Genomic DNA, 23,513 nt, shown 5'->3' with positions numbered 1-23,513 from the left:
TATGAAAAGCGCACTCGAATCGAGTGTGTCATTGCACATTTGCGTACTAAACGTTTTGCATGTTCTTTTTTTCGGGAACAGAGCTTTAGACCAGAGGGAGTGTTGTGTCGTTTGCGAAAATCTTGAAGTTCATCCAGTGAGGTCAGGGGGGAAACAAATGAGCACCAAGCAAAAACCTCTAGTGCTCCCTTGAGAACCCGACCAAAATTGTTCTGGGCGCCCCTGATTATATACTCTATGTTGCTTTTGAAATAGTGGCCTAATCCACTTGAGTAAATAAATGCCTGGCCTAAATAGATGCGTGCTACTAGACGGCTGTAATTAACTACTGATACGGATGAGAAATAAAGTATTCTTCATAGGTTGCAGTATTTCTTGTCGTTCTTTGAATTAAATGCTGTTATTTTTGAATCAATTTCAGGGAGAAATATGCCATGATGTTTGATGAGCCAGTGTTGCTGCAGTCGGGCTGGTGGTACGTGGCTTGGGCCCGGGTTTCTGGTCCCAGCAGTGATTGCGGATCCCACGGACAAGCTACCATCACCACTGATGACGGGTACAACACTCTTCATGTTTTATTTCCAGTAGCATGCCCCGTGTATCACATACCCCGGAAGTCGTAGTTATACTTATTTTCCCCTTTTAGTGTGGTATTTCAGTTCAAAAGCTCCAAGAAGTCAAATAATGGTACAGATGTTAATGCCGGTCAAATACCTCAGCTACTTTACAGGCAAGTAACACGGTGTTAACGGTGGTTTCTGCTTCTTTTTATATGTTGTCAATTACATGTCAACGTATTATTTCACAATAGGCTTCCTTCAAATGATGGCAATGCATCGAAAGGGAAACAGCAGACCAGTGAGCCGGTTCACATACTCAAGCGCTCGTTTGCTCGGACAGTTTCCGTGGTAACTACCGTCATAATAATATAGTTATTTTGTTGGGGGGGGGGGGATGGGGTGTCGTTCGTTCGGTCGGTCGGTGACGTCACATAGCTTGTTAGTTACATCCGTTTCTTTCCATAGGAGTGCTTTGAGTCCCTGCTCAGCATCCTCCACTGGAGCTGGACGACTTTGGTTCTGGGTGTGGAGGAGCTGCGAGGGCTGAAGGGCTTCCAGTACACAGCCACCTTGCTCGACCTGGAGAGGTTGCGCTTTGTGGGCACGTGCTGCCTCCGCCTGCTCCGGGTCTACATCTGCGAGATCTTCCCCATCGCTGGTGAGACCACGTGGAGGTTATTAAATGTTTGCAGAGTTCCTCTGAGCTGTTTTCAATTGCTTAACGGTCAAATGCTCTCGCGGGGCCCTTTATTGGCCCGTGGACACATGCTTTATTGTATTAGAAGACATTCAAATTCCAGAGGGTGTCCTCACTTTGATTATGTGAACCGGCTCCTAGCAAGCACCAAAGCTGTAGTGGAGGAGTCGAGCAAGCTGGCCGAGTGCGTGGGGAAGACGCGTAGCCTGCTGAAGAAGATCCTGTCGGAGAGCACGGATAGCTGCCTGACCAAGCTGGACAACGATCCGCAGGGCTACCTCTCCCAGCCCCTCACCCTGCTGGAGGCCGTGCTACAGGAGTGCCACAACACCTTCACCGCCTGCTTCCACTCCTTCTACCCGACGCCGGCGCTGCAGTGGGCCTGCCTATGCGACCTGCTCAACTGCCTAGATCAGGTCAGTCGCCGTTTGGTTTTGCTATTTAGTCCTTCTTCCAGAAAATCCCAGAAAAGATACAAATGTAAATAATTAGACCCACAACACCACTGCAGTGTTTCTAAAAGAACACCCGAGGAGAATAAAGAGCACTGAAAGGACCCTTCCCATTTTGTTGTTGTTGTTTGTTTCCCAGGACATTGCTGAGGCCAACTTTCGCACATCCAGCAGCCGTCTGCTGGCTGCGGTGATGTCGGCTCTGTGCAACACCTCGGTCAAGCTGACGTCCATCCTGCCCATCGCTTACGACGGCGAGGTCCTGCTGCGCTCGCTGGTCAAGCAAGTCAGTACGGAGAACGACTCGGCCCTCGCTCACCGCTTCCCGCTGCTCGTGGCCCACATGGAGAAACTTAGCCACGTGAGTGGCGTGTGCACATTGTGAAGGAAGGTAATTGATGAATGGTTCGAATTGTCATTGTTGTCGACCTTAGACCGAGGAGAACCTGATGGGAATGACCAGCTTCCGGGAGGTCCTGGAGAAGATGCTGGTGATCGTGGTGCTTCCGGTGAGGAAGAGCCTGAGGAAAGAGGTGGAGCTCTTCTCTCCACACTTGGTGTCCAACACCTGTGGCCTGCTGGCCTCCATCGTCTCGGAGCTCACCGCCTCCGCCCTGGGCTCGGAGGTAAATAACTTTCTTAAAACGTTTCACAGTGGTAGTCGCACTTTAATGTGGTGAAGCTCCTTCTATGGTTGAGCGCAATAGCTGGATGTGGACGCGGGTATAGTGTTCTGTTTGTATGTTTTGTGGAGTCATGAAGCATTTGTCTTGGTTATCATTATCCTTCCTCTACGTCACCATGTACCAAAGTCAGGACTCAGCAGTTTTGATTGTCCGTTGCAGTCGGAGTTTGTCCTTTTTTTGTAGCGGCACCAAACCAGACTGTGATGGAAGAACACAGGACTGATTCGATGACCGCTGCGTAGAAGTGCCTCAGCAGCTCCCCTAGTAGGCCGTGCTTCCTCACAAGCCGCAGGAAGTACATCTTCTGCTGGGCCTTTCTTTTCAGCAATCAGCAATTTGTCACCCCTTGTTAAGGAGACATGCCTTGTCCTTTAGGAAAGGGCATTGTTGGAAACGATGAGCAGCCCCCTGGTGGTCATTATAGAACTCAATGATTTCAACAAATATTTGGAAATTGACTTTTTATAGCTTGTTTGCAAATTATTAGGTCTATGGGGGGCCGGCCCACCCATCAAGTGTAAAATGAAACTAGTATCACAAAAGCAAGCATCACAAAAAATACGAAACAAAACACAGAAAAAGCAAAACTCGTGGAGTTACCGGTCAACTTTTTTTGTCCCTTCTTTATTAGGTTGATGGTCTGAACTCGCTCCACTCTGTGAAGGCTTCCCCCAACCGTTTCACCAAGACGAGCCAGGGACGCAGCTGGAACACGGGCAACGGTTCCCCGGATGCCATCTGCATGACGGTGGACAAGCCTGGCGTCGTCTTGGTGGGCGTCTGTGTGTACGGAGGCGGCGGCATCCACGAGTATGAATTGGAGGTCCTCGCTGACGATGTAAGGAAGAATATTCAGGTGGATTTGTGTTTCACTTTGCATTGTTTCCAACTTTTCATTTTTTGCTTTTTTTTTTTTTTTTTTTTTTTTTTTTTGCGCTTTCGCACAGGCGCAGACCGAGCACCCAGGGGACTCTGCGCATTCTCACAGGTGGACATCTCTTGAGCTGGTGAAGGGGACTTACAGCACTGATGATTCTCCCAGTGACATTGCGGAGATTCGCCTGGACAAGGCCGTGCCGCTCAAGGTACACGCGTACGGCATTTGCAGGGATGCTGTGCGTCTGGACTCGTACTCAAAAAAATGCTCCAATACTTGGACACCGAGACGTTAAGGTGCACGTAGATGATAGTTTAAAGTTTTGCTTGACTTTTGAGGCATATTTTTCCAGGATATTTGGAACTCCAAATTGTTTGCCTTTTGGGACGTTCCACTATGAAACAGATGTATTCCTCTACAGGAAGGGGTGAAATATGCTGTGCGGTTGCGCAACTACGGCAGCCGCACTGCAAACGGGGACGGCGGCATGACCACGGTGCAGTGCTCCGACGGTGTGTCCTTCACCTTCAGCACTTGTAGCTTGAGCAGCAATGGCACCAACCAGACACGAGGACAGATCCCTCAGATTCTCTACTACAGGTAAACCCAAAACTATCTTCTTAAGAAGACATCTCCTCATTTGTGCTATATATTTTTTTTCCCTTGACGTTTGTCTCCTTACTTAATGGAGGAGCGAGTACGATGGCGATCTGCAATCCCAGCTGCTGAGCAAAGCCAACGAGGAAGATAAAAACTGCAGCCGGGCGCTGTCTGTGGTCAGTGCTGTGGTCAGAGCGGCCAAGGACTTGCTTCATAGGGCTTTTGCTGTCGATGGTAAGCCGGGTAATCGGACACCTCATTTGCGAAAACAACTTCCAGGCACTAGAATTGATTTTTTTATTTTTATTTTTTTCCCCTAATCTAATTTGCTCAGCCTGTTCTTAGCTTTATCAATATCCATTTTCTCTCTAGTGGATGACATCCCTGAGCTGCTAAGCTCTTCTAGTCTCTTCTCCATGCTGCTCCCCCTGATCCTGGCCTACATTGGCCCGGTGGCTGCTTCTGTACCAAAGGTACGCTTCCAAGCACTTTGCATTGTCCCCCTTCATTTGGATGCTCTTGAAATTGCTCCTCATCCTCACCCAGGCTGCCGTCGAGGTCTTCGGGCTCGTCCAAGAGCTGCTCCCCGCCGTCTCGGCCCTCAACCAAAAGTACGCCCCGCCCACATTCAATCCCAACCAATCGACGGACAGCACGACCGGCAACCAGCTGGAGCAAGGACTGTCGGCTTGCACCACCTCCAATCACTACTCTGTGATAGAGAGTGACCACCCCTACAAACAGGCCGGGGTCACGCAATACAGGGTACAATATTCTATTCAATATAAGTGCAAGCCAATGGCTTATGCCACATTGAATGCATTCCATAAGACAGGAAAATGAAATCCGACTCGGGGCGAATTGATGTATCGCAGTTTCACAGAGATGCAGTAATCTGACGTCACACAAGAGACAACATCAAATACATTTATTGGTTATACTGGATATGACCACACATAACCCGTTTATTATATAATCAGGGAATCTGAAGTTTGATTTTCCTTTCTAAAATGAAGACCTTATTATCTTTTTTAAAAAAACTTCTACCTTAAGTTAAAATACATTTGTTAAAGGTGGCCCTAAAATTAGATTTGTTTTGTAATTGAACTGCTGACAATGAAAGGATCTATTCACAAACAAATTGGTGTCGCCGATCATGTTTTTTGTTTAAGTTTGGCTGGAAGGATTTGCTGAGGCATATTTTTGAATTCCCAGCAACATTGAATGCAGCATTTACTCCAGATTTGCGTCAAGTCTCTTTTAAATTTCACGTGGATGTTGTCTCACCTGCCTTCAGGTCTCGTTCCCCGAATGCGTGCGTTGGACGAGCATCGAGTTCGACCCGCAGTGCGGCACCGCTCAGCCGGAGGACGTCCTCCGCCTGCTCATCCCCAGCCGCACCCTGCACCTGTCCTGCTTGGGCGGCAAACCTCTGATGCACGACACCATCAACACCTGGACTGAGCTCAGGAAGTTCTCGGGCTCCACGGGCTGGCCGACCGCAGTGCTCGTGCTGCCGGGTGAGAAGAACGCGTTCTTCTGCCTCTGTGATGTTTTTTTACATTCTTAATTGATTAAGAATATTAATATTACATGAAACTTCCTCTGCAGGAAATGAAGTTCTGTTTTCACTGGAAACGGCCTCAGATTATGTGAAGGATGAAAAGGCGTCCTTCTATGGCTTTAAGTGTGTCGCGGTGGGGTATGAATTCAACCCAGGTCCTGATGAGGTAATGTCTGCTTCTTCATTTTTCTGCTTAATAATCTTTTTTTTTTTTTTTTTTTTTTTAAATCTCAAAATAAAAGCTAAATGTCACATTAGCTACGTATCTGACAGTTCTTTTGGACATTTCAGGGCATCATCCAGCTGGAGAAAGAGTTGGCGTACTTGGGTAGTGTGTGTGCCGCAGCGCTGATGAAGAAAGACCTGGCGCTCCCCATAGGTATTGGGGGGGGAGGTGAAGGGTTAAATATCAATCCTCCTGATATGCTTTACAAAGGATTTCTTCCGCAAGATGACTCTTAGCCAAACAATCCTTATTCTGAAATGTAAACTACGAAAACAACCCCAAACATGACATTTGCCAACTGAGTGTGTTTAAAGTGTCTGGAAAACATTGTCTGATCGCCAAAAGGTTCAATTGAATTGTAACTGAGTTGTAGAAGTTGTACTTTTACCACAATGTTATTTGTTATGCCTTGTGCCTTTACAACAAAAAAGAGTTTTACTTTAGTTGTGTCAATTTTGTAAAGCTTCAAAAACAGTGTACCGTTTGTTCCGTTTTGCACCCAACAACGTTTTGTTGTTATGAGCAATAATAACAATAACTTTTGCTGTTTAGGCAATGAACTGGAGGAGGACCTAGAGATCCTCGAGGAAGCCTCTCTCCAGGTTAGTTACTTGTTAAATTCACCATTCTTCTCCCATTTGCATTCGGCCGTCATTCAAGACTTTGTGCGGCGTTCAGGTGTGTAAAGCCCATGCAGGGATCCTGGGGAAGGGTCTGGCACTGTCCCATCCCCCCATCATCCTGGAGGCCCTGGAGGGGAACCTGCCTTTGCACCTCCAAACCAACGAGCACTCCTTCCTCGAGGACTTCATCACATGTGTGCAGAATTCCAGCGGCGGACGTCTAGCGAGGTGCAATTCTGCTTTTTTGCCTTTTATAATCTATTTTTCACTACAAAGGACCAAGTGGGCTTGACCGATTGGAGCTTTTCCCTCGGTACTACAAGGTGCTATTTCCTGTCAGCTGGGGTTCCAAGTGTTCCGAGCAGATGGCATACGGGTGACGCAAATCACTCCTGGTCGCTCATTGGTTAAGCAGATTCGTCATTGTAATATTTGATGATGCGCGATTACGAATGACCGAAATATACGCATGCTGATGTGAGCTTAGCTTTGGACGCTGCGGTTTTGTACTCCACAGTCTGACATTTTCTGCGACGGTCAATCTTCTTTTCCCCTTTTAGTCGCCTCCTGGATGAAGAACATCTCTATTTACGTGCTACGAAGTAACTGCAGGAGATCCTCGTTCTCCCTAAGTGTTGTTATTTTTTTTTTTTAGCATGTCTCAGTATGACAGATGCGTTTCAATGTGGCACGGTTTTGAATATGAAGTGTAAAAGCGAGAGTAGAACCCAGCCAGTAACTGTGCCGTAAGAAGAGCAGCATTAGACGACCCCGCAGCGAGACGTCGCACTGGTGCCTTTCACATGCGGCAACCCCACGATTTGATGAGGTCTTGTCGTGTCTTCCTTCAAGGTGGCTGCAACCCGACTCTTACGCCGACCCCCAGAAGACATCGCTGATCCTGAACAAAGACGACATACGCTGCGGGTGGCCGGCTACCGTCGTCGTACAGACCAAAGACCAATACGGCGATGTGGTGCATGTTCCAAACATGAAGGTTGAAAAAAAAAATGTCGACTTAACATTGAGTGAAAACTGAACTGCTAGAGATTTAACATTTCGACTGAAATTCCTCATCGCTTTCATAACCAGGTGGAAGTAAAAGCCGTGCCTGTTTCTCAAAAGAAGTCGTTGCAGCCCGACAATGTGAAAAAACTGCAGCGACTAACCGGAAGCTCCTCCCCGGCGTCTGCTGGTCCCGACCTCACCTTTGGCGGTCTGCCAGCGCCTCGGCTAGAGGCCACGTACGAGCCCATGATCGTGAAAGAAGCTCGCTACATCGCGATTACCATGATGAAGGTCAGCCCATGTCACGGACCGGAACGTCTCGACCCTTGCTCACCTGTTCTACCTTCTGATATATATTTCTAGGCATATGACAGCTACTCTTTTGAGGAGCTACGCTTCGCTTCTCCCACTCCAAAGAGGTACGTCACATCAAGCTATTCCAATTTCAAAACATTTGTTCCCAACGGAAATCATGGAAAGTGGTTTCAATCGTTCCGGGCTCAGGCTGTCGCCAGCTTTTACTCTGCAGGCGTTTTAAGTAACGAACCGAAGTAACTTTAACGTTGTTAACCGTCATACAAACGTAAGGTCAGCGTGAACTGCTGTCAAATAAAACTTAAGGAAAAGTCAAAGGAAATCAAATTAAAAAATAAAATTCACCATTTCAAGACGACGGATAGACGTAATAAGGAAGGACGGTTTTGTCGGAATTAATAAGTACGTAGTATATAGTTAGTTTGCTCAGTAAAAGTAATTTGTGTATGCAAATGACATTAACATGATTTATATTGCTCATGGTTTCGGCGCAGTCAGACCCGTCCCTACGTTCTCACCGTGTCCTAAATTCTGCTTGTGTGGTCATTCGTCATCATTCCCCTTTCTAGGCCCAGTGAGAACATGCTGATACGGGCCAACACTGATGGAACCTACAGTGCCAACTGGACCCCGGGAGCAGTGGGGCTCTACACAATCCACGTCACCATAGATGGAATTGAAATAGGTGTGTGTTTGTGCCTCATGCCTCACGTAAAACACTGCTTGTGTTCATACTAGCGTCCCACTGGGGAAACATTTGGAATGCACTGGAGTCTGCTTTTTGGCGATACTTTGTGTTTACATTAAATGAAAGCAATTTAACTGGCTTCTACAGATGCAGGTTTGGAGGTAGAGGTCAAAGACCCTCCCAAAGGCATGATACCGCCCGGGACGCAGATGGTCAAACCCAAGGCGGAGCCTCAGCCCAGCAAGGTGAGCTTTTATTTGAAGTGACCTTACACGTGAAAATATCCGTGCTTGAAAGATTTGAGTATGTTTTGTCTCAACACGTTGCATCTCTGGTGGACGTGTTCCTCTCATGACGCTTGTCAACATATGAGATATGAAAAGATTGCTATGACAGGAATATAAGAGAATCGTGTATAGTAATGTACAGGAACTATCGGGGGAATGCACTGAAAATCTGAGTACATTATTATTTTTTTTCCCCTGTAAAGTTAATTGCTTAATGTACTGTACTTTTATCACTGAGAATCAATCATTGTACTAATCTGTTAGTTTGCTTGCATGTCTATCCATCACAATGCAAAATCTTTATTTTCCACTTAAATTATTTTACATATGAAAATACATTACCTCCAATTACCAGTTTATTCCTATAAATTGCCAGCCAATCAATCTTTCCAGAAAATATTTTGGTATTTTTCCAGAAATGAAGCGGGAATGTCTTTTTTTTCTTTTTTTTTTTCTTTCTTTTGTCCAAGTGACTTTTTCCCCCCTTCCTTTTGTTGACATGGTTATGCTGCTATGCGGACATACCGCAGAATGTCTATTGCATTGAGGTCTTGGCTGTATTGCTGTAAAATATGCTTAACCTCAAGCAAGTGTTTTGTTTGAATTGCAAAGAATGCCTCAAGGTAGCGTTTGAACCTGTCAGCGATCATCATTGTGACAGCATTCTTTATTTGGAAAATGGGGAAACATCTTCTCTGTGTAATGATTCCCCGTCGCCAAGCCTGTTTGTCGTAATGAGATGAAGAAAGAAAGCAGGACTGAAGCAGACCGCATCTAAGTGATGTTTGGCCTTCTTCAGGGCATGCATGCGTGCATGCTTCCTCTCCCCCTTGCTCTGCTTCAGTGACTGTCCTTCTTCTTTCTTGCGTTGTCTTCTTTTGCTGCTGTGGCTCACACACAGTCTCCCCCTCTGCTTCTCTCAGGTCCGCAAATTTGTGTCCAAGGATAGCGCAGGCCTGCGTGTGCGCAGTCACCCCTCCCTGCAGAGTGAACAAATAGGCATAGTGCATGTCAATGGCACCATCACTTTCATTGACGAGGTAATTAAGCCCTGGAAAGATGACAAATTATATTGCTTTCATTACAAGCCGGTAAAGACATAAAGGCACCCAAATGCGGTGGTACCTCCAAAGTCGACCAATTTGGAATTCAGACCATTTATTTTGACAATGGACTAACCAAAGGAGTGTGAGATACAAATGCAACGTTAAGACAGGATTTGAACGTCAGTAGTTACTGGCATGAGTGATTACAGTGGAGCTGTTGGAGTCCATTGCTTTTTTTTTTTTTTTTTTGGTGAGGAATAGCGGTAAAGAAAATGGATGGATGGATGTCCACTGCTAATTTTAGCCTCTAGCACAAGCCGTTAGCTCGCAAGCCGCCGACTTATTAACCGGGGTTATTGTTATTGTAACCATTGTTAGCGTACCATTACAGTGGTTAACTTATCTTTACGCTTGTGTGGCCGTCATGAATGTTGAAATGTTCCTTAAAACTTTACTTGGACAGTTAATAAACATGACCGTCTAAAGACTAATTCAGTTTGAATTAGTTTAGGAAAAATGTGGATACAGTAAGTCTATCATCCTCGATTTTCTCCAGTTAGTCATTATTGGGAATCCTCTTTTGCTTCTAAATGTTGTGGTGATAACCTCTCGACCAAAGTATTTACTCTTTTCTCTTAAATATTTCTGCTCATAAAGCTTCCCCAGGCTGCTTGAGTGCATAAAAAAAAATCCGCAGTAATAGAAAATGATTAGATATGTATACAATGTATAGTATATACACGACTAAAAAAAAAAAACGTTTAGGGATATTTGGCTTTCGGGTAAAATTTGAGGATGAACCTAAAATACACAGTAACCTTTACTGGTGAACTTAATTTGACCTTCTTTAAACTTTTGATGCCCATGTCCAACTTTCTGCGCAACTTGTTGTTCTCGAATAATTAGCTCTATGGCAAAATTCACAACAGGTATTTGATCCATAAAAACCTCCAAGGACGTCCTCTTCACTAGAAAACGCCTGGTGATGACAATTTGTGACGCTCTTAAGGTCAGTGAACGCTTCCCTCGCAGAACATCCCGTCGGAAGCCTCGCAATGGCGAGGTCCTGTTGATCGATTGTTAGGTACGTCTTGGTCTCATCCACTAGGAAATGTATCGGTCGATTCACGGATCCAACACCTGTGTGAATTTGGCCGTCAAGCTCCTTGTCAGTGAAGCGCAAGTTGCAGTTCGATATGTGCATTCAAAAGTTTAGCGTTCAAATGTAGTTCAGCGTTAAAAGGTTCATCCTCGGTTCCAAACTGCAAAGATCGAATGTCCTTCCACTTTGGAGACATTCTTGTGGCCTCAGAGTCGTTTTGCACGTGTGCTTTTTCGTGTTTCCGTAGTAACGGGACGGCATGCTGTGCTGTGCTCCGTTGTTTGTTTCCCCCGCACCCCGTACTTTCCCCTACTTTAGATCCACAATGACGATGGCGTGTGGCTCAAGCTCAATGAGGAAACGGTCAAGAAGTACGTTCCCAGCATGAATGGGTACACTGAGGCCTGGTGCCTCTCTTTTAACCAGCACCTGGGCAGGAGCCTTCTGGTCCCCGCTGATGTAAGTAAGGAGGAGGCAGTCTGACAGACCCCTTTGTTTACATGTCAAAACTGCTTTTCAAGGTTCACGTTTTGGCGCTCTTTTGCCGAATGTACACGGAGCATGTTGAATTGGTCAAATTGCAGGGGGCAGCTGCTGCATGTAATATCTGTTTGAATAACAATTTCCACTGGAGCACCTCAAAGGAAAAGTGTGCATGTAGCTAAGAGATGTGCAAAGGTGGTTCCGGTTTCACAAGAATGTACTGTATTTCCTCATGTAGTGGCCCAGGAGGTTTATTTACCCAAACTGCAGAGAATAAATAGAAGACCTACCAGGGAGTACAGCTTTGATTTTACGATTTACATTTTTAAAAGTGTGACAACTAGTCGCTGAAATAAGTATTTCAAACGTCACCATTTTTTCTTGTGACAACAGTACCCGCTAATTCCAGGTCGTTTCGAAGCTCTCCACAGGTGGTCCTTGGCTCTCGGACAACTCTCCTGATTATTCTTTGCACTCCCCTGTCAGCAATCTCGCGAGGAGCACCTGATTGAGGGAACATTTACGGTGGTACGATTGGCTTTCCACTTCCGTATGACGGCCCAACCGGGCTCACTGGAACTTTCAGAAACTTAGATATGCGCCTGTAATCAATGCCATTGTTATGTTTTGCAACAATTAGTTTGCGATGCTCTTGAGACAGCTCTCTGCTCTTCCCCATCGTGACATGTGGCTTGACTCACACCTTGGCAATGAGACCTTTTTGTAGGCCATCAATTAGGACTGAACCAGCTGAATTTCTTTTGTACTGACAAGGGGCTGGACCGCTGTTTGATTATTGATAGATTTTTGGTGTTTTTGCACCTCTCCTTCTTCATGTGTTGAATACTTTTTCCCTGTGTCATTTCACATTTTTACACCCAACTTAATTTCTGATCATAGTTGTTCTACTTTCTTTGTATGTTTACTTGGGTGGCTCCCAAGGTGTGGTGAAATCTTTTAACTCAATAGCACCTTTGGAAGTATATTTAGTGAGAAAAATGGTGACGTGTTAAACACTTATTTCAGCTGCTGTGTGTATAATAATAAGTTATACCTAAAAAATGACTATATGCAGTAGTATATGTAGTAGGAGTGCCACGGTCTATTAGGGGTAAGGTGTTTATTTGGACAGAAGTCTTTTTCGTTTTTGCAATGCATTTTTTATAAAATGTAAAGACTATTAAATCATACTTTCCCTTGAATGAATTATTGGAGAGTAAAATATGACAACATAAAATACCAATTCTAATCAACATGGCCACTGTCACGCAATTCTCCTGTCGAGAGTGCAAGGCGCCTATTCACCTTCGGGCTATGACGTTTATTACACAAATATTACAATTTCTATTTTTAATAGATTTTTGATTATTTCTTATGTAATATTCTAATTTGAGTTTTTTTTTTTGTTAGCTGTAAGCTATAATCTAAATTACAGTATAACAAATAAAATATTTCTGTGTGTGTAGTAAATCTATCTATGTTTTAAATTTAAATTTTAAATCTATCTATGTTTTAAATTTTTGAATAGAACTACTGCAATAAATTATTTTCCTCCATAGTACAATTCATTAAGATGCACATGTAGATAATCACAATACATAAAACAGCAGAAATATGTTTTGTAATGATTGTTTTATACTATCGCTTTCCGAATGCTTCCAAATGATGTCATCAGTCATAGTAAAGGGAATTGCATCCATTTTTGGGGTTTAAAAAAAAAAAATAATAATAATCCTTTTGAATCTATTTGAAAAGTGGTGCTTATTGAAATGAATAACTCACCTGGTGTTTAATTGGGCACTGCGTCTATTAGTGGAGGGAGCACGTATTTGAAGAAATACGGTACATGTTGAAATGGAAGCAGCTCTTGTAAGTTGCTCGTGCACTCACGCAGCAGACTTTTCAGTGCATTGACTAACACGGAGACCAAGCTGCAACTTTAATCTCGTGGCAAATTAACTGAGTGAGCTCTTTCTTCATTCCCTCCCAGTCCATTAACACTGATGCATCACGGCCACGTTGCAATCGAGGTTCTTTTTTTTCGTTCCCTCCCTCTTGCTTTTGGCTGCTCCGTGCCATGACCGGCAACACAAGTCACTCCGAATGCGATGCTCCTCAGTTGTTTGATGGTCCGAGTACGGGAGCTGCCCGAAAACTGAGATCCGTGTGGTCGCGAAGCTTTTGAGTGTCTAGTTGTAGTTCCAACTTTTGCGTTGGGGTCGTATTAGTTGCTCCGAGGCTTTCAGCGCGAGGTTGCTTTTTGAACAGCATGACACACCGTATCATCCAAGTGTGGGGGGGGGGGGGGGATTTTTTTGGGAAGTGCTTCCCATTCTTCCGTTTTCAAATTCTGCTGTGTCTTCTTATCCTCTCAAAGAGCCAAACCAATATTTTTTTTCTTCCCCCAAAATATTTGGGCGCCCCCTTCCCTTGTTCCTCCATCCTGTTTTTCCTCTCCTTTCTCTGCTGTGTGCCTTGACTGTCTCACGATCTGTTGCTCAGAGTGTCTTTAACGCTAGCCATGGAGTCAGGGATATCGGATTTTTGTCGTGGACCCCCTTAACTATATTCCCGCCACAGGTGAGTTGTATGAAGGAGAGGGTTGAATAGCTTGTCTGACCCCTCACTCCCCACCTACACCCCCTTTCGCATCTCATTTATTTCCCACACTCGCTCTGTAGTTGTCAAAAGGAAGTGGAGCTGGAGTTGCATGGGTGTTTGTTTTGTTTTTGTATCTTTTTGTCAGCTGAAGGCGATCGCAATGTCTCCGCAGCGTCCCGAAGTGATTAGTGTTGGTATTAACTGCATGGGATCGTAGACTACTACTACGGCAGTTGGTCGCATGTTTTGACGGCTTGTCGTGTTTGTGTGTCCTAGCATGCCCCCCTGTTGGCGTTTATGAAAATGACATAATTGTGTGTCGGTACAGTGTTGGATAGAATCATCTAATTATGTCTTTTCTTCTTAAATGACTTTAAAACAACTGGACAAAACTATTGAGACCTGCCTCTTAATTAACCAATCAAAGTTTGGCCTTTTGATGTAATTTCCTTGATCATTAATGGGGAAAATTACTGATAAATGACTTGTTAGTTTTAATGTCATTTTAGTAGGGTGGCTCTGAAATCCTGTTTTGATGCCAGTGCCGCATTGAGAAGAATAGAGGAAGCCTCTGTTCATTAATCTGTAATCTGTCGATTGACAGATTAATGATCAGTTTAGCACTTTTCAATTCCGTTTCTAACCTTCTACATTGGAAAACTCTGACATCTTTTAGAAAGTCCGCTCAGAGCAGTGGAAGCTGTTATATTTTCAAAGGACAGTTACACTTTTTTTGTTTTTTTGTTTTTACGTATCCCAATACTTTTGTCCATATTGTTTATATTACAACACCACAAGTGTATATACTGTAAAGTTTTTAAAACTTGGTATTTCCTCACATAGTGGCCTTTTTTTCACTTCACTGCAGAGTATCAATGCATTTAAAAAAAAATAAATAATTGCAAAATTGTATTCTTTCATTTTCAAGAATTGAAATAATCATTTAAAATCAAATATTATGAGCGCACCCACGACCCTAGTGAGGATACGTGAATACAGAAAAAGGATGGATGATTATTCTACATTGATTAGCGGCCCCAGTTGTAGAGTTGGACACTTTCCTTCCATTCATTTTCCTGACACTACTCTGTGGTAATTGTCCAGCATGGAGTAGCTCCACCCTTAAGCGGCATCACTTTCTCTTTAAACGCTGGCATAAACATAAGCGTAAACAGCTATTATTTATTCAAGTGCAGAAGGGATCCATTAGGGCAGAGGCAACTGTTTAAGGGAATACAGTTTGTATGTCAAACGCGTGTTTTTTTTTTTTAATTCTTTGAAAAAGAAATTGGAATAGGTATCGTTTTAAATCATGCTCGATGTGCGTTCCCTCTCGCCCTAATTCCCGCCCTTCCCTCTTGCAGGAGGTCAGGGGCCAGACGGTGGACACCACAAAGGAGGTGAGCAGCTGCCCGTCCCGCGAAGTGCCCGCTCGGGTGCAGGGCGGGGCAGGGCAGGGCGGCGGACCGGGGCTTTATAAGGTAGTGAAGACAGGCCCCTCTGGTCACAACATCAGAAGCTGCCCAAACCTTAGGGGTATCCCCATTGGAATGTTAGTACTTGGCAACACGGTCAAGGCCATAGGCGAGGTACGCACTCATCCCAAATGCAATGTCTTTATGCTGGCTCGGCTTGATTACGTTTGTTCCGGTAGTGGACTGCACTGATCAAATATAGCGAATCCCCTCACAGACAAATCTCTTTCTGAACTGAAGTACTGAATTATGCTTGTAACCTGGGTGTGCTCTTTATCTCGCACACCGTACCTGTGCAATTTCTTTCGAATTCCAGTTTGTTCAGGTAATCCTATTCAGCCGCAGCAGGAATGTCGTCCGCATTAATATTTCAAAGTTTTGCAATTGTCGTGGTGTTGAATGGAGCGTCATCCATCTTTTGGTTTTTGGCTCCTGTGGTGTGTCATGCTGTTCACTAGCCTGCACTAGAATGGCCCGTCCGGACCCGCCAGGTGCAACCTGCACTTACTAATACTTCCCATCTGTGTTCTGCCCCCCCACCCCCAATTGATATAGTGTTTCAGGGAGTTGAGTACATTTAACTTTCAACAAGCAACTTCTCAACGAGTACGTTTTGCTTGAGCCACATTGGTTTTGTTCCACGGTGTGGCGTGCTGACAACAGCAACAAAATTATCCAATCCTTGGGTTCCAATAGTGTGCATTGTGTGTTGAAATTGATTGAGTCCATGTTCAAGATCTGCTCCAGTCCAATTTGTCTCATGGTTTGTGCAGTGCACTGGGATTGGGATCAAAATCTGAAGTGTCCATAGACAGTATAAAATGTGGATGTCGTCGCTTTGACTGGCGTTGAGTGTTTTAACCATTCAGTATTGGGACAAGGACACTCTTATACGGTGTTATGTTTTGTTTTGTTTTTGAACGTTTAAGGGTGAAGCCAGAGTATGTGTTGGGTTTGGAGTTTGGATAAAGAGTGTTGTGTGTGTGTACCAGGTGGTCAACTCGGAGGGAGCGTGGGTGCAGCTGGATAAAAACAGCGTGGTGGAGTTTTGCGAGAGTGACGAGGGAGAGGCATGGTCGCTGGCCAGAGACCGCGGAGGAAACCAGTACCTTCGCCACGACGAGGGTGAGCCGCATCCTCCGTCATGATCGTCATCGTAACCGTACATCAAATGCAATCACGTCCCGGGTAACCTGATCCAATTCCATGTCACAGAACAAGCGCTGCTTGAGCACGACGCCCAGACTCCGCCGCCGAGTCCGTTCTCAGTGCAGGCCTTCAACAGAGCTGCGACGTCCAATGGAGCGCAGGGCTTTGACTATGGAATCTCCAACAACAAAGGTCAGCTCAGGGATGGAATAAGTGTCGACAAAAAACTCTTAAGGTCCATCACGCACAACTTGCAGCATATTTTGACTGCTCTTCTGATATTCGGTCGACACTCACCTGCCACAATGTTAGGTACACCTGCACCTCTTCCTTCACAAAGTTTTTAGTGCTCAGTTTTGAGTATTTATTTAGCTTCTACTGTGTGGCATTTCTTTTTTTTTTTTTTTTTTTTTTTACGTTTTAAAAAACAAAACAAAAAAAAAACAACATTTTAACATGTTGTCTTCAATGTTTTGTTCCAATTTTAATACCTGAAGGGAAATTCAGTTTTCACTGTGCTGTATCCCAATTCTTACACCAATGTGGCGAGCGGTCCTGTCTGACTGCAGCAATTTGGAATTTTGATGCAGTGCAGTCGTTGACCCCTGCAAACTTTACGCACAAGAATAAACACATGGTTAAAATGGAACTTTTACAACTGAGCGTTATTGTATCCTACTGCTGGAAACCCAGAGGATTAAAATTTTAATTGAAAATGAAATCCTCTGGGTTTCCAGCAGTGTTAGTAAGAGTACTTCAGATCTCGACTCTTTTGTCACGGTTATGACATACTGTATATTTCTTAAGCTGTATAGTCAATGAAAGACTTGGAAAAAGTCGAACAGTGCGGTGATGTTTGGTGCAGATGGTCCTGCTGGTGGGGTTACAAACACTCGGGTTTCAGCCGTTTGTACATGAACAATTGAAGGATGACCAGCGGGAAACAATCTAGCAGTCTAGAAGCAGGCATGTCGTTTTTAAATCCCAGAGCGCAAATTCCATTTTTACTCTGCTGTATAATTATGTTGCAAGCAAGATGATAGTCAAGCCCACTTCTCACAGCAAGGGATTTTGGTAACCTTATTTAACTACGATTTAAAAAAAATAAAAAATAATAATAATAAATTCTCAGTATGGTGTGGTGCAGTTTGTAGGTCGCTGCAAACTTTAACCACAGTAATAAATTGACTATCGATGAACAGAGCAGTTATCTTTGTAAGGGCACAATGCATGCTAGATGCAGCTCTTGTATCGGATCTCATTATATGGTGCAAGTGTACCTAATGACGTCTCGCCTCGAACTTCACTAAACTCACTTGATCCTCATTAAAGTTGATTTCATGGCTTTGTTGGCTTTTTCTGTAGCCAATCCTTTTAATGGAGATCCATGTGACGTTGTTTTTTTGAGTTAGCCCTTTTCATTTTGCACTCTGTCAAGTTACATGCAACTATCGCCGATCCATCGGAACGTGACTTTTTGATTAATTTCTGCATGTTTGAGCTGCTGTGTTAGATAAGCGACGCCTACCGCCTCTGCAATGCTAAGCGTAATCTCTGCCTGTGTGTTCCTTCAGTCGGCCTGCTGTGTTTTTGCTGGGTGGCGCCGCTCCATACATGTCGCACTCTAAATGTAGATTGAACTACCCTCACCCTCAATTGTGGTGCCCCTCCCGCTCCCAGTTGCCCCCCCCCCCCCCCCCGCCCCCTCGCGCCCCTAGTTGAAGCTGTAGTTTCTCCACCTCCTCTGTCTCCGTGTTTGCAGGTGACCGGCTGAGCGCCATACTGAATTCCATTCAGTCTGGGCCCTTCAACTCAGCAGCTCCCTCCTCAGTGTTTGAGCAAGCTGCACAACCTCCTTCCTCTTCTTCCTCCTCCTCCTCCTCCTCCTCTTCCTCTTCCTCTTCCTCCTCCTCCTCCTCTTCCTCCCTTGTCCAGAGTCCATTTGTGTTTGGACAGTCCCCCTCCCAACTGTCTCAGCCACAACCACAGCTTCTGAGTAAGTGCGTCCAGTGATTAGTCAGCTCCTGATGTTTTTTTTTTAACCTTCCTCATTCGCTCAGAATGTGTTGTAAGGCATCACATGCACTTATGTGTTGGTCCTTCAGTGGGAATACCTTTAACAAGCTCACCAGTCTATCATTGGATTATTGTTGTTTTAAAAAGTAACAGGTGGCACTGGATTGAAGTCAATCGCATTTCCTCAAACTGTGGCCTCTAATAAACGTCACCTCTCGGATGGACGCCACCCTCAGGAAAAAAAAAAAACCAAAAAACTAGTTCCGTTATCTTTATGAGGACTAATAGCGACGCTTAACCACGATAAATATGGCAAACATAAAAATAAATACAACTTAAAATATTCTATAATATTGCGTATTATAAAAGGCATTTGTACAGATAAAAGCCTCCTACTTGAATAAATAAATCCCTTGGACCTAATAGTACTCTGTAAATATGAGGAAATACGCTCGTCACCTTTTTAAAACAAGAATTTGAATCTCAATTGTAGACTAAAATGTCTTGTTAAAAAAGAATTTTTCTTGGGCATGTGCTGACTTAAGAGGCTGAGTTTATTTTATTTATTTTTTGCTTGCTCTGATGATTAGTGAAACGTTTCTCCGCATTTTGCATCAGTTTTTCTTCCCTTCCGTTTCCATTCTTTGAGCCTTTTCACCAGCCACGTCGGCCAACCTCGGGCCTCGCTCCCGTTGTACACACAACTACGACTACTACTGCTACTCTTAATTATTTATTATTGTCTCCGATGACCTCCTTAAACTGGAGTTTCTTTCCTTCCCAGCCTTCAATACCATTACAGAGCTGTCAGTGTGAAATCGCCATTGGACATAGCCCAAATTAGCAGCTCTCTACTTTTCAGACATTTTTGTGTGCGTGTCATGCTACTTCTTTTCTGCCTTTAAAAACACATTTTTCTGTCCGTTTCACTTGAATGCATTGCCTCTTTCAATTTGGCCTTCTGGATTGAGCCCATTGCCTCTTTTGTGCTTTCTCTCTCGTTTTCTGACTCTTTGCCTCCTTGCATTCCATGCCTTGTTTGTTTACCTTGCCACTTGTTTTCCGCTGTAGATGATTCACCACGCAGCCTTGCTTCTCGCGAGCGTGCGCGCAAAAGCGGCGTGGCCGCAGCCGGGCATGCCACTGCTCTCTCATCTCTCGCTCTGAGGCAAAAGGGTGGGTAGCCAAATCACGCACGGCTTCCCTCAGACCCGTCAGAGGTTGTGTGGAAAGCGGGTTTTCCTGTGCTTGTATTTTATAAGCTTGTCATTAACAGTTTCTAATCGGCTTTCACACCCTGCCCCCCTCAAAAAAAAAAAAAAAAAAAAAAAGTCTTGACTAAATGTTGTAACGATGATGAAGCACTCAATACATACTCATATGCTCATTCACTTTTGTTTGCACCTTTCATACCAGTTTAAAGCATCTTTTTGGTCACATATCGGAGTGTTATGTCGTAGCCGAGTGAATTAAAGGGGACTTATCATGTTTGCTTTTATTTCTCAGAGTTCTACAATCTTAAAATGTTTCCTTTTCATTTTAGAGATTCATACATATAGTGGCTTTATCGTGTTTAGAAAAAGGAGAAACAAGCTTAAAATGGACAATGCCCATCTTAAACATTTGTATTCCCTGTGTCACTTTTCTGAATAAACGTGACTGGCACAGAATGGGGAGACTGAGTCCATACGTCAATTGTCAGGCTTTTGTAGGGCGTATCAAAGCTGCGACTCAGCCGCTACCGTATATTTCGAAAAATACATATCCTTTCAAAACAAACCTGAGAATGAGCATCATATGTCCCTTTTAAATGTTTGTAATGGTTTCTCTGGAGTGTTCTGCTTCCACATAACTGAATTGTTGACGTTTAGGCGAGCGAGGGAACCTGGCGCCCGGCGCACGGTCCATGTCCCCAGCCTCCAAACACCGCCAGGAGAACCGTTCGCCCAAACAAGAGAGTCGAGGGAGCCGCACGTCAGACCACGGCAGAGTCAAGACGGGTCAAGAAGGGTCGCTCTCGGCCAGCGAAGCCCTCATTCTCCGCTCCGATACGGCCAAACTGCGCTCTGACTCTCACGGCCGTTCTCACTCGCCCAATCACAACACTCTGCAGGCCCTCAAGTCAGACGTCAGAACGTCAGGACATCGGGCTGAGTCGCCCAACGCAGGCTCCCGCTCCTCCTCGCCGAAACAAAAAGGAGTGTCCTCCTCGGGCCGGTCCAGTCCTTCCAGCACCTCCTCCCAGCATTCCTCGTCAACACACCACGACAAGAACGTCCCACCTAAAGTTAGCTCCTCGTCCAAAGCCAGGCTGGAACCGCCCAGAGAGAGATCCAAGTCCGATTCCTACACTCTGGACCCAGACACTCTTAGGAAGAAGAAGATTCCTCTTACAGAGCCAATCAGAGGCAGGTCCACCTCGCCCAAACCCAAAGTGTCTCCCAAAGATCCAAACCAAGACAGCGTCGGTAACACCGAGAACCGCGTTCCTTCCCCCCACGTGACCCAAGAAAACCTGCACAGCGAGGTGGTGGAGGTGTGTTCCTCAAGCACTCTTCTTTCAAATGAGGACGCAAACGATGAAAACGTGGAGGTGCAGGACTCTGAGGAGGCCTCGTGCAAGGTGCACTTTAGCATCGGCAAGGCGCCGGTCAAGGAGGAGCTGGAAAGCCGCTCTTCGCCCAAAGTCAGCCGCAAAACCTCCAGTCGGCACACCCGGCCAAAGAAGGACAAATCCGGACCTCTTTTCAAAGGTGAGAGCACGCAGAGGATATGCGAGCCCGCCAAGCAGGCCATGTCCCCATCTGTGGCAGAATGCTCCAGGGCGGTCTTTGCAGCCTTCCTGTGGCACGAAGGTATTGTCCACGACGCCATGGCCTGTTCGTCCTTCCTCAAGTTCAACCCGGATTTGACCAAAGAGCACGCGCCCATCCGCAGCTCCCTCGGAGGGCAGGGTGCCGAGGAGAAGGAGAGCAAGCTCAAGAACCGTCACTCCCTGGAGATTTCCTCCGCGCTGAACATGTTTAACATTGCCCCGCATGGACCGGACATCTCCAAAATGGGCAGCATCAACAAAAACAAGGTTCTCTCCATGTTAAAGGAGCCACCGTTGCCAGAAAAGTGCGAGGACGGCAAAGCGGACGCCGTCTCCTATGACGTGACGTCGCATCCGTCCACGAGAGCAAAATCCATCCTGCCGCTGACGCTGCAGCACTTGGTCGCATTCTGGGAGGATATCTCCTTGGCCACGATCAAGGCAGCGACTCAGAACATGATCTTCCCCAGCCCGGGGTCGAGCGCCATCCTAAAGAAGAAGGAGAATGAAAAGGACAGCAAAAAAGCCAAGAAGGAGAAGAAGAAGCGGGAAAAGGCGGAGGTGCGGCCGAGGGGAAATCTGTTTGGGGAGATGGCGCAGCTCGCCATGGGCGGACCGGAGAAGGACACCATCTGTGAGCTGTGTGGCGAATCTCACCCTTACCCCGTCACCTACCATATGAGACAGGCTCACCCAGGTAAAGGAAGAGAAAACACGTTTTTTTTACAGAGTTGCCCATTCCCAGAAGGGTTTAACTAGCTCCTCCTTTCCTCAGGCTGCGGCCGCTATGCCGGAGGCCAAGGGTACAACAGCATCGGTCACTTCTGCGGTGGTTGGGCTGGCAACTGTGGAGACGGTGGCATCGGAGGCAGCACCTGGTACCTGGTGTGTGATCGCTGCCGGGAGAAATACCTGAGAGAGAAGCAGACTGCAGCCAGGGAGAAGGTATCTTCTGCTCCAACCTTTGTACTGTGTAGCAGCATTTGGTGCACCGCCCATCCATTTTCTTCTCCCTCGTTTATTTGGGTGCGGGTTGTGTGGGCAGCAGTGGAACTTCACAGTTCTTCTGTTGTAGTTGGCTTTTCCTGACATTGTGCTGCGAGATCTGGTGACCAAAATGTCAGGAAAAGCCTACCAGAACATCTCAACTTTATTTGGTGTTAATCAGAGGTACTTTCATTGGTGACCAGGTGTTAGCTGACCCCCATCTCACGAGCTTGAATGCTTCCAAATAATTATGAACAAAGCTCCACGCCCCGTTTGTGAGCGTGTGTGCAGCCACATTATCGCAACTTCTCCTTGTTTTTACTTCCCCCTTTTACTTTTCAGTTGAGTTGTATAGGCTACAGGTCCAAAGTTTTAAAACGATTCCTCCCGGTCTCATGGTTTTCTTATCACAAAAACCTGGCATTTGAACAGGGGCGCGTGGTTAGTTATTTGTTTTGTTGTAAATCGACTGTAAACTGTATTGATATTGTATCAGTTGGTGTTTGAGTGGTTCATTTCGTTTCGTCTAGCAGCTGGTGTGGGATCAGTTTCGATGCACATTCGGGAGACGTGGGAACGGTCCTGGTTGTAGTCAGCTCAGCTAAAGTGATAAAGGACTGAGGCACTGCGGCCGCCATCATGCTTTTCCAACCATGCATTTCCAGTGAGTTGATTTGTATTGGCTGTCTTACATGACTTATCCCATTCGCCCTTCCTTGCTAGGTGAAGCAGTCAAGGAAGAAGCCCTTGCAGGTGAAGACCCCGAGGGCCTTGCCCACCATGGAGGCTCACCAGGTGATTCGGGCCAACGCATTGTTCCTGCTGTCCCTCAGCAGTGCCGCCGAGCCCAGCGTGCTGTGCCATCACCCTCCCCGGCCGCTGCATTCCCAGCTGCTCCCCAGCCTCAAAGAAGGCGTTTCGGCCGAACTTCCCAATAAAATGAGCTGCCTCTACCTACAGACACTCGCCAGGTAGCAAACCAACTCCGTAAATATAACATCAATATTCGAAAGCTAAACGTCTATGCGTAACAATTAGTACGCTTTTGTCCTTAAGGCAACACACAGAGAACTTTGGCGCCTACCAAGACGACAGTCTCTTCCAAGATGAGATGAGGTATTTGCGCTCCACGTCTGTTCCTGCGCCCTACATTTCGGTCACCCCCGACGCCTGCCCTAATGTTTTCGAGGAGCCGGAGAACAACATGAAATCAATGCCCCCCAGGTAAACACAGCTTCCTCCAGACTCAGTTTTGA

General features: G+C 45.6%; 1 protein-coding gene across 16 annotated transcripts in view; it reads left to right on the top strand.

Annotated features, from left to right (window-relative positions):
• mycbp2 (MYC binding protein 2) overlaps positions 1-23,513 on the top strand; it is a 63,742-nt gene that overhangs the window by 28,954 nt on the left and 11,275 nt on the right. For 8 of the 16 annotated variants that reach the window (XM_061791444.1, XM_061791440.1, XM_061791443.1 and 5 more), the window contains 34 exons: positions 422-556; positions 647-730; positions 812-908; positions 1,026-1,218; positions 1,399-1,673; positions 1,849-2,070; positions 2,144-2,335; positions 3,027-3,233; positions 3,343-3,480; positions 3,694-3,872; positions 3,964-4,106; positions 4,245-4,345; positions 4,419-4,637; positions 5,170-5,392; positions 5,484-5,602; positions 5,728-5,815; positions 6,215-6,264; positions 6,341-6,513; positions 7,138-7,282; positions 7,378-7,584; positions 7,657-7,712; positions 8,178-8,293; positions 8,444-8,541; positions 9,507-9,623; positions 11,050-11,190; positions 15,180-15,404; positions 16,283-16,415; positions 16,506-16,631; positions 18,202-18,435; positions 19,527-19,631; positions 20,327-21,967; positions 22,046-22,215; positions 22,981-23,228; positions 23,314-23,481. In XM_061791444.1, the coding sequence (XP_061647428.1) occupies positions 422-556; positions 647-730; positions 812-908; positions 1,026-1,218; positions 1,399-1,673; positions 1,849-2,070; positions 2,144-2,335; positions 3,027-3,233; positions 3,343-3,480; positions 3,694-3,872; positions 3,964-4,106; positions 4,245-4,345; positions 4,419-4,637; positions 5,170-5,392; positions 5,484-5,602; positions 5,728-5,815; positions 6,215-6,264; positions 6,341-6,513; positions 7,138-7,282; positions 7,378-7,584; positions 7,657-7,712; positions 8,178-8,293; positions 8,444-8,541; positions 9,507-9,623; positions 11,050-11,190; positions 15,180-15,404; positions 16,283-16,415; positions 16,506-16,631; positions 18,202-18,435; positions 19,527-19,631; positions 20,327-21,967; positions 22,046-22,215; positions 22,981-23,228; positions 23,314-23,481 (6,768 nt within the window). The remainder of the gene's footprint in view (positions 1-421; positions 557-646; positions 731-811; positions 909-1,025; positions 1,219-1,398; positions 1,674-1,848; positions 2,071-2,143; positions 2,336-3,026; positions 3,234-3,342; positions 3,481-3,693; positions 3,873-3,963; positions 4,107-4,244; positions 4,346-4,418; positions 4,638-5,169; positions 5,393-5,483; positions 5,603-5,727; positions 5,816-6,214; positions 6,265-6,340; positions 6,514-7,137; positions 7,283-7,377; positions 7,585-7,656; positions 7,713-8,177; positions 8,294-8,443; positions 8,542-9,506; positions 9,624-11,049; positions 11,191-15,179; positions 15,405-16,282; positions 16,416-16,505; positions 16,632-18,201; positions 18,436-19,526; positions 19,632-20,326; positions 21,968-22,045; positions 22,216-22,980; positions 23,229-23,313; positions 23,482-23,513) is intronic. The other 8 variants (XM_061791457.1, XM_061791455.1, XM_061791445.1 and 5 more) reach the window with 7 other exon arrangements.

This window comes from Phyllopteryx taeniolatus, chromosome 12, assembly GCF_024500385.1.
Source record: "Phyllopteryx taeniolatus isolate TA_2022b chromosome 12, UOR_Ptae_1.2, whole genome shotgun sequence".
Classification (NCBI taxonomy): domain Eukaryota; kingdom Metazoa; phylum Chordata; class Actinopteri; order Syngnathiformes; family Syngnathidae; genus Phyllopteryx; species Phyllopteryx taeniolatus.
This window is presented reverse-complemented; position numbering and strand designations above follow the sequence as displayed.